Source organism: Camelina sativa, chromosome 6 (assembly GCF_000633955.1).
Source record: "Camelina sativa cultivar DH55 chromosome 6, Cs, whole genome shotgun sequence".
Taxonomy (NCBI): Eukaryota; Viridiplantae; Streptophyta; class Magnoliopsida; order Brassicales; family Brassicaceae; genus Camelina; species Camelina sativa.
Genome location: NC_025690.1, coordinates 8,603,813 through 8,614,294, shown reverse-complemented (window position 1 = coordinate 8,614,294; position 10,482 = coordinate 8,603,813). Strand labels below are relative to the sequence as shown.

General features: G+C 32.8%; 1 protein-coding gene across 1 annotated transcript; it reads left to right on the top strand.

The window, feature by feature from the left end:
- Positions 8,230-10,481, top strand: LOC104790672 (chaperone protein dnaJ 3). The gene is made up of 6 exons (XM_010516453.2): positions 8,230-8,567; positions 8,976-9,141; positions 9,232-9,370; positions 9,491-9,767; positions 9,862-10,060; positions 10,153-10,481. Exons 1-6 carry the CDS (start codon positions 8,415-8,417, stop codon positions 10,479-10,481), a joined length of 1,263 nt encoding a protein of 420 aa, XP_010514755.1. The 5' UTR covers positions 8,230-8,414.

The following is a 10,482-nucleotide window of genomic DNA, read 5'->3' as shown; positions in this document are numbered from 1 at the left end:
TCTAGGATTTAAAATTTAGAATTAAAGGGTTTTGTACTTATTTGGTCTATGTTGTGTTATGGATAATATGCTATGGATAAAGATCTAACCAAATTTATGTATGTATATTTTGTATGAATAAACACAAGTAACTATCTATTAACAATACTGCAATTGATTATCCACTTATAATTGAACAAATGTTCAACGACTGATGGATACTGTATAATCTAAAAATTCATAAAAAATATAGCAATATGTATCTTAAAATGTAGAAAATATATAATCATAACATATTTTATATAAATAAATAGAAAATTTGTTTTATGATAACAAATAATATATTTTACTTTGTTAAAGTGTTAACAACAAAAAAGAAGAGAAAAAGAGAGAAAAGAAGGAGAGAAAGAGAGGTAAGTTGTTAATAAGGGCAAAAATGTAAAAGGAAAGTGGACACATAAGCAAAAAACTTGGGAAAGTATACCATGAATGGAAAGTGGGTTTTTGTGACAATACTTTAAGAGAAAGTGGGTGTGGGTGTCAATTACCCTATTTTTTTAAACAGAAAATAAATTTTAAGTTCGCCTATTCCTACTAACTCTACTTGAACAGACGTGTTTGGATACCTTGATGCAACAAAACCCCTCATAAAAGTCGTCCTCCCAACTAATCGTTTTATCGAAAAAATTAAGCATCATGGTGGTATTTAATCACTCCTCCCAAGAGATGAATACATTAAATATAATCTCCAATCTTAGAATATTGGATGATGTAGCTGCTAACCCATTCACATACTCCCCCTCCTTCAAAATTGATGTATCAAATGGGATAATTCTTTGTTATTTTAGATCAACTTGTTGTGGAATCTCTAGTTACGTACGCAATACAAAACAAAAACTAGGAAAAGATTTGCATATCCAAAAGTTTTGGAATTGTTTGCAAATTTAATAGTTGCTGAGTATTCTCATCCACATCTTTTGATGGTAGTAAACGAGAAAATGAAAGATTTCTAGTCTCTAAATCAAATTAGTCTTTGCATAAAAACATTTTTGATAAGTTTTTTTGGTAAAGCAATTCTAAATTTTAGTTTTTGTATAGAGTTCGAGACAATGATGAGCGGCTAAATTTTTAAGGTTTAACTATTCAATCAGAGAGACAGAGACATTCCACAACTAGAAAGTAAATATATGTACTCATTCCATTATAAATTCACGCTAATTTCTCTTTATTTTTTCTAAGCTGTTTCGATAAATATAAAGAATTTAAGTTTTGCATGTTAAATGAAAGTAGTGAAGTTTTGATCCCATATAACATACTACTATACAAGTACCATTTGAGCAAGACCAACGCACATCTCAATATGAGTGTATTTTAGTAAAAAATAAAATAAAAATAAAAAGTTGAGCAAAAAAATAGACACAAGGTCGCAGAGCAGACTCAGCCAGACACTCTTCTGACCCTCTGGCTTATGTGTCATGTTCTGATTGATTCGATTTAAAAACACAAATAACTAATAAAATTAAATAATACTATTGTATTAAAATAAATTTGAGATCCCACTTTTAAAGGATCACCGATGGCCTTGCCCTTAGATCGCTATTATTGTGAGTGAAAATTACATTTTAATTTATGTGGCAATGTTGGTTTAGAAGGCAATAGCAAAAGCCAATCATCTAAGTAAGGTTTTGGTCTCTCCTTATTGGTTGATTTTCATTTAATGTTTTCTAATTTTTTATTTTTTTATTTGATTTTTAATTGTGTAATTGCTTTAAACAATACTTAAGACCCAATTAACACAATACATTTAACTCACACATTAAAATAAAATAAATTATGAATTAATCATATTCCACCACTTAATTTTATTCAAACATAATAAATTATAATTGTACCTCCCATAATTCTAAATAAAACTTACATCAATTCTTATCATATAAGCATTCTTTCGTTCTCTCATATTGACATTCTTTTACTATCTCATTTTCACATTATCTTCCACTTCTCTTATTCTCTTCCACAATAACTCAAATCATTTTTCTTTTTTTTTTGTTTTCGATTTCATTACTTTATTTAAAATCATACAACGTAGTCTTTAAATTTTGATGTCTACCAAAAAAACAAAATAATAATAATATGTTAATTTATATTATTTTCCAAAATAGAATAACGATTATGTAAGAACTCAAGTGTAGCGTTGGCTAACAAACATCAAAGAAAGCAGATAAGCGGACCCGCAATAACTCCTAGAGCTTTTAGCCAATTGAACATACTCACAACAATCAAAGAAATTGTAGCAATCGCGGTCATCACATAAGTCTTGTTGATAAATCTTGTTCTCCGTCCTGCGATTAGATACAAAATTTGAGATTTAAAAAAACAATAGTTTCTAGATCTCAAATACTGATCGGAAAATTTTGACCATTTGGTAAGCGCGACGGTGAAATAGAAAACACTATAGCCACAACCATAAACCAACTCAAATAGACGTTGATGTTGCTCCCATTCATGTCGTAAAGTGTTCCAAATAGAGTCATAAGGATGGGATTTGTTGACGATGTGTACTGGTCGAACCCCTTGTCCGTCGGGAAAAAGAATTTTCGATATCCTTCTGTACTGAGCTGCTAACGCGTTATCCATCTCCTTCGGAAAATAAGCAAAAATTAAGAGAGAGAGCTCCAAAAGTAAAAGTGGAGAGAAAGTGGAAAGAGAAGAGAGAGGGGTGAGAGAGATGTCTGAGAGAGCGAGTACACGGTTTACGATATTTGGGTCTTTTGATGTTAAATGGGCAAAAACTGGGCAAGCCCGCGAGCCTTAACGGACTCAATATAAATCTGTTTTAAAAACAAAAAAAAATTAGATGGGCATACCCATTTAAGCCCTTTTAGAAATATGTTTTAATTAATTTTAAATAAGTAGTCCGATTATTATTTTTTCTGAATTCTCGAACTAAAACAATGACGTTTATGATTTTTTTTTTAATTTTATTAAAGTCGTAAATATTATATTATGATGTCAAACAATAATCATAATACACTTAAACATTTGCAAACTAAATTAAATCATAAATATTTAAATCGTCAACTATTAAATAAATTAATAGTGCCATCATCTACAAATCTATTAGTTTTTTTAAGAATAATGATAATTATTTATTTTAAGAAAAATTTATTATAAGAGAAGGTAAATAGGGTGGATTTTTAATTACTCCTTATTTTTTTAAAGCGTTGATATTCACTATTGAAAAAGGGTGTTAAATTTTATAAAGAAAAAAGTAACAATTCGAAATTTTGATTAGGGTAATTAATTTTTTTCTTTACAAATGGAATAGTTGTTTACTTCAAAAAAATTTTGTCATTTTTGTTACAGTAATTTTTCTCATTTGAATATAGTGATAATTGGATGACATATCCATGCTAAATTACCCTCCTTTAAAACTGATGATTCTATATAAACAATGGATTATGGTTGATTTTGATTGATGATAAGGTATTGACTCACCACATAATTATTTTGAAATTTGCTTAAGATTTTTATATTTATTCTTATTTATGTTTGTTTGTTTGAATAGTCAAATTTATTCTTTTTATAGTTGTTTATAGTGCCAAAATATTTAGTGAATTAATTTGGTATATTTGAGTTATAAAGATTTTTGCATCTTATTTCTGGGATTTTAAACATAATGTATCTACGGATTAAAAAATTTACGTACTCAATTCGTCCAATTTGTAAATCACTGCCCAAAACAAGAGAAGAAATTTTCATCATTCCTTTTTGAGCAAAGATACTGAAGTATATTTGGACACTATTTGCTAAAATCATAATTCTAACTTCGTTCATTATTTCATTATAAAGCTTTAGACACTTGATTGAAACATCTCTATTTTTGAAAGATCCATTCAATTTGGTGGTATGTTCACTTGTCAAAGTATTATCATTCAAGTTTTTCCACACCAATGATTACTTTCACTGGTGATGAATCAAATTCATTTTTTTTTCTTTAAAACCACCTTCTCATTATTCTTAGTAGGCATCTATACTATTAAAAGAGAAGTAAAAAAAAAATATTTAATATTTACTAACTATATGACTCATATGTAGATATGATAATAAGCCTCATTAGGGTATCTTGGGTTTAATTTAATGGATGTTAAAATGGTTGATTCAAAATCACAAGAAACTGAGCAAAAATTTTGAAATCTGATATATAAACTTGATATGATCCGATTGTGAAGGTTTGACCCATTTATAATTTCCTTATATGTAAAAAACAAATATTAATTACAAAATCTAATTTGGTTTTCAAAATTAGTAACTCACTTGATCATGACACGTGTCAATTTATGGATTAGATACTTTGCCATGTGTAATACAAAAATTTCGGTTTAGAAATTTTAAAATTAAAAAGATAATTATAAGACATAATTGTAATTTTAAGAAAATATAAAAGATAATTATAATGGTATTTCTAATTTTATGTTACCAAATTTAAAAGAATCAGGATTACGAAGACAAATAATTAATATAATACCATAAATAAAGAAATTATATAGTCAATTATTGATCCTGAAAAGAAAATGATCATAGATAATCACCTCCTTATAAGCAAATAAAAAATAATCAAACGAATATAACTTTACTTACTAATATGTACTCAGTCTTCCTCTCCCAAAAAGCCGTGATTTCCCCAAAGCTGCGCTTCAAAAAAAAAAACCACCGATCTTCACCATATCCGGCCGGCGTCGGCCTCTCTGACGTCGGTCGGTTGATTGCTTCTCCTAATTTTATGTATCTTTTCCTTTCTACACAGATTACGTTAATGTTATTGGGCTTTGAAGAATCCCAAGTCATATTCTTTCTCGTTTCCTTAGCCCCGATCCTTCCACAGATCTCGATTTGATCATCCTTTTGGTGTAGGTTGTGTATCATTAACACACAGACATCATCAATCTTGGAGAGAATGATATGGCCAATTTTATAATTCCGACCCTAATCTGGCCACAACACAAAGGTTCTGGTGTCGGCTCCTTTCCGTTTTCTATCGGTGTTTGTCGTTTCATCTTCGAAACGGCTCGCTATGTTCATCAAATAGGTCATGCCTCTAGTTTGGATCTCTCCGATCTGAGAAAGAGAGATCAATTTTGGGTTTGGGATCCAGGAAAATATGATTGCGATACTAGCGTTAACGGGAAGAAATTATGGTCTCCAGTCATTACTCTCCACATATGCGTAATTGTTTGTGCGATGAAGATGTGGTTCATTGTGAAGATCTCCAATGAAGTCGTTGGTGTGAGATGTATAATAGGATGGAATTACACTAGTAGCAAGCCAAAAATTTTGATGCAAACAAGGACAACGATACGGACTAATTGGTATTGGGTTGTAAAGATTCCAAAACTTTTTTCTAAAAGCAATGGCTTTTTTATATGTGATGTGGAGTTTCAACCAAAGAATGCCAGTACGGCATACATATCACATTCGAGTAGGATGGTTTATGAAGAAGGAATATACAAGTAAGGCTTATTTGAAGGAAGCATCGTCAATTTCACTTTTTCATGCTTGCTATCTTCACTATATGCTACATATTTCTGCTTATGTAATAAATTGTTTTTGAAGTTTTGTATTGGTTTGGTACATGTTGTAATACTCAATTAATTAATAAAAGTTATTGGAAGGAAAAAAAATAATAATAACTTACTAATATGTATCCTTTTAGAAATACTTGGTTCACAATCACATTCATAATCGAATTGAATCTTTTTTTATTTGGAGGAATGAAACCATAGTTACACTTTCTTGGTATAACTTATACAGTTTAGTCTTAAATTTCTTGTATAAAACATTATTTTCAATCTTTAATTCTATAAATCAAATAAAAAAATGTTAATAATATTTCATGTCTTCAATATACTTTTTTGAGAAATGCCCTAAAATGTTATCAAAAAAGGTTTTTCGTCCTCAAATACCACACATTCGAATACCATTTATTAAATAATGGCAATTTAACTTTGTATTTTATAAAATCAAATTGTGTGATGGTTTTACGATTACCTTTTTCCCTTTAGCTCCAAGCCTCTGACACAAACTTCTCCGACAAAATCTGACAACACAAAATTCTTTGGCAAGATTTGGCGGTTAAATCTAGCTCCTTCGTCGTCCCCGTCTTCATCTGACGTCGTTAATTCCAATTTTCTCTTTGAATTCTAGAATTGTTTTTCTCGCATTTTAGCTAATTGATTATGCTCAATTTTGTAAAGATATGTTGCTTTGTTGAGACTCGGTGGTCGTGTTCCATCATCTTCAACGATATCTATCGACTTTGTCAAGCAATTTTTTTACTAGAAAACCTTAAAAATCTACTGAATTTTGCACCCAATTGATTTAGATTTTTGTGGATTTAGCAAGGTCAATATTTACAATAGAACGAGTACGTTTAAACAGGATATGAAGCTTATTTATAAATGGTGACGGAACGATGATAAAGTGTTGCGTAGGAAAGATTGATCAAGTAAGAAGAACTGCGGAGACAAGATACAACAAAAACACTGACAACGAGATAAAACAAGGCTAAAGTAAGGCGAGGTGTATCAAATATTGTGCTGAACTGAGAGGATTTTGGCAGCTATAGTGAGGCGAGTCGAAGCAAAGAATACCTGAATCGGTGAGACGAAGCAATTCAACACATGAAGGCGATAGGAATCCGGCGATATAGACCGATGAGGCAACGAGATTCCGACCGTATTAGATCTCTTCGTTTAAGGAGAGAAGCGAAGCGATCAAACAACGAGAGTTTGAGCAAATTGAAAATATTTTCTTCATATAGTTTAATAAAAAAAATAAACATGAAAATTGTTGGATCTCATGCTATATTTTTGATTCAAAAACTTAAAATAATGATATTTATGATAACTGTCCAACTTTTTTCATGTCCCATCCCAAATACTTATTTTCCTTTTCATTAGATTAATTTTTTTTTTGTTGGAAAAGAAATATAAGAAAAATAGTTTCTTAGAATAGAAAAAAAAAAATGAAAAACAAACCCCTTCAATTGTTCATATGCTCTCCATCCTACCATTCTATGAACCTACTTGCGTATCAACATAAATATATTTTCACAAAATAAGTTTTTTGACGAGTATTATTGTTTTACAAACCAAAATATTATTTACGAAATAAAATATTTAATCTTCTTCATGTGATAAATATTTTTAATTACAAGACAAATTGAATCTTCCTTCTTCCAACAAAATTCATTGTCGAGATTCATAATCAAAATGAATTTTCTTCTACTTCGACTAATAAATTCCTGTGTATCGATTACAAAGATTCTTAAATCATGTTGAGAACACTAGAATAAACAAGTTTTATAAATTGTTTCTATAAAGCATTAAAAATAATGTTTTTATATAAGCAAAAATTGTCATGAAGGGTTTGCTGTACACACAAAAACAAAAAAAAAGTCAATAGATCTCTCTGAGTCGTTGCACAACATACGTCTTTCAATAATACCATTTTTTTTTGTCCAACCATATAAAATAAATTTCCTTTTTGTATTATGTATAAGAAAATAATAATTTCCGTTCATACGTGATTTTTCCTGTTAGAAAAGAAATATTAGTAAAAATATATTTTTTAAGAAGGGAAAAAAAAGGAAAAGGAAAAGAGAAAGTAATAAAACGTTCTAGAGAGTTCCATCCTAAACTCCACAAAACCTCGAACAAAAGCAAACGCAATTGAACCTCTTCATAAGACACAACAAGTCCTTCACAGCAGCCACATCAAACCCCAAACAACACATCTCATTCCGTCCTTCTTCTTCGTCTCCGCCATCGAAAGAGAGGCTCTTTCTCTTTCTCTCTCTCTCCCTTCGATTTCTAGGGTTTTCGTAAGAAGGGCGATAAGATGTTCGGGCGAGGACCCTCGAAGAAGAGCGACAACACTAAGTTCTACGAGATCTTAGGTGTTCCTAAGAGCGCATCACCTGAAGATCTCAAGAAAGCTTACAAAAAAGCCGCTATCAAGAACCATCCCGACAAGGGTGGAGATCCAGAGAAGGTTTACATCTTTTTCAGATCCCNTTTTTTTTTTTTTTTTTTTTGACAACTACGTGATTTTTCTTGTTTAGAAAAGAAATATTAGTAAAAATAGTTTTTTTTAAGAAGGGAAAAACAAAAAAGAAGAAAAGGAAAAAAGAAAGTAATAAAACGTTCTAGAGAGTTCCATCCTAAACTCCACAAAACCTCGAACAAAAGCAAACGCAATTGAACCTCTTCATAAGACACAACAACAAGTCCTTCACAGCAGCCACATCAAACCCCAAACAACACATCTCATCCTTCTTCTTCTTCTTCTTCTTCTTCGTCTCCGCCATCGAAAGAGAGGCTCATCTCTTTCTCTCTCCCTTCGATTTCTAGGGTTTTCGTAAGAAGGGCGATAAGATGTTTGGGCGAGGACCCTCGAAGAAGAGCGACAACACTAAGTTCTACGAGATCTTAGGTGTTCCTAAGAGCGCATCACCTGAAGATCTCAAGAAAGCTTACAAAAAAGCCGCTATCAAGAACCATCCCGACAAGGGTGGAGATCCAGAGAAGGTTTACATCTTTTTCAGATCCCTTTTCCTTATCGCTTCAGATTCTGTCAATTTCGATCTGGGTTTTCTTAGTTCGATTTTGTTTTCTTTCGATTTGGTTGTGGTCTTGTGAGCTTTTTGATGTTTGAATTTTGATCCGATCTGAAATAAAGTTTGAGTTTTTTTAGATTAGATGTACTTAATTGAGATGTTTTTGGTACAAAGTGGTGAAAGTTATGAGCTTTTGTGTTGAGTTCAAGGTCTCGATGTTTCGTTTAAGCTCTGTTGGATTGGTGATGCATCTTCTTGACAATTTAAGGTTTAAAGTTGTTTGCTTTGTGAAGTTATGGAGTGTTTGAGTTTTTGGTTTGTGGTGTTATGAGTTAATTTGTTATTTTGAGTTGAGTTTGATTCATGTATTTAATTTCAGTTCAAGGAGTTAGCTCAAGCTTATGAAGTTCTTAGTGACCCGGAGAAGCGTGAGATTTATGACCAGTATGGTGAGGATGCACTCAAGGAAGGAATGGGTGGTGGAGGAGGTGGACATGATCCATTTGATATTTTCTCATCCTTCTTTGGTGGAAGCCCGTTTGGAGGTGACTCTCTTGTTCATTGTTTTGCTCTCTGATATTACAATTGAGAGTTTTTTTTTTTAATTGATTTGAGTATCTTTGTTTTTTGATTAGGTGGTAGTAGCCGGGGAAGGAGGCAGAGGCGTGGTGAAGATGTTGTTCATCCCTTGAAGGTTTCTCTGGAGGATGTGTACCTTGGAACAATGAAGAAGCTCTCACTTTCTAGGAATACTCTCTGCTCCAAGTGTAACGGGTTAGTATATTCTTCTTCTTCATTCTTTCACGCTTTCCTTTTTCCCCCTTTCGGTGTACCTAATAATATAAATTAGGTGAAGCTTTGACAGATATCCTATATTTCAAAATCATTCTTAGTTGTTTTNTCAAAGTCTGGAGCCTCCTTGAAATGTGGTGGGTGTCAGGGTACAGGTATGAAGGTCTCAATTAGGCAGCTCGGACCTGGAATGATCCAGCAGATGCAGCATGCATGTAATGAATGCAAAGGAACAGGTGAGACCATCAATGATCGGGACAGGTGCCCACAATGCAAAGGAGACAAGGTTATTCCTGAGAAGAAGGTGCTTGAAGTGAATGTGGAAAAGGGAATGCAACACAGTCAGAAGATCACATTCGAAGGACAAGCAGATGAAGCTGTATGTACCCTCAGACATTTTAACTCCTGCTTTGACTACTATGTTTCTTTTTCTCCTTCTTGTGACTAACTGTTTTTGTTTATTGTTGGCACAGCCTGACACTGTCACTGGAGATATAGTGTTTGTCCTTCAGCAGAAAGAGCACCCAAAGTTCAAGAGAAAGGGAGAAGACCTCTTTGTGGAACACACGCTTTCTCTAACAGAAGCTTTATGTGGCTTCCAATTTGTTCTGACTCACTTGGATGGCAGAAGTCTTCTCATTAAATCTAATCCTGGGGAGGTCGTGAAACCTGGTACGTATTCAGATGCATCATAATGCCTTTGGTTTTACAGTTATCTGTCTTTCATTGAAACATGCTAACTTATCTTGATGTGCGCTTGATAGATTCATACAAGGCCATAAGCGACGAGGGAATGCCGGTATACCAGAGGCCGTTCATGAAGGGTAAGCTGTACATCCACTTCACAGTGGATTTCCCGGACTCGCTGAGCCCTGAGCAGACCAAAGCACTGGAAGCTGTTTTGCCCAAGCCCTCAACAGCTCAGTTGAACGACATGGAGATAGATGAGTGTGAGGAGACCACTCTACACGATGTGAACATTGAGGATGAGATGAGGAGGAAGGCACAAGCTCAAAGAGAGGCTTATGATGATGACGATGATGATGATGACCATCCTGGTGGTGCTCAGAGGGTGCAATGTGCCCAGCAGTAAG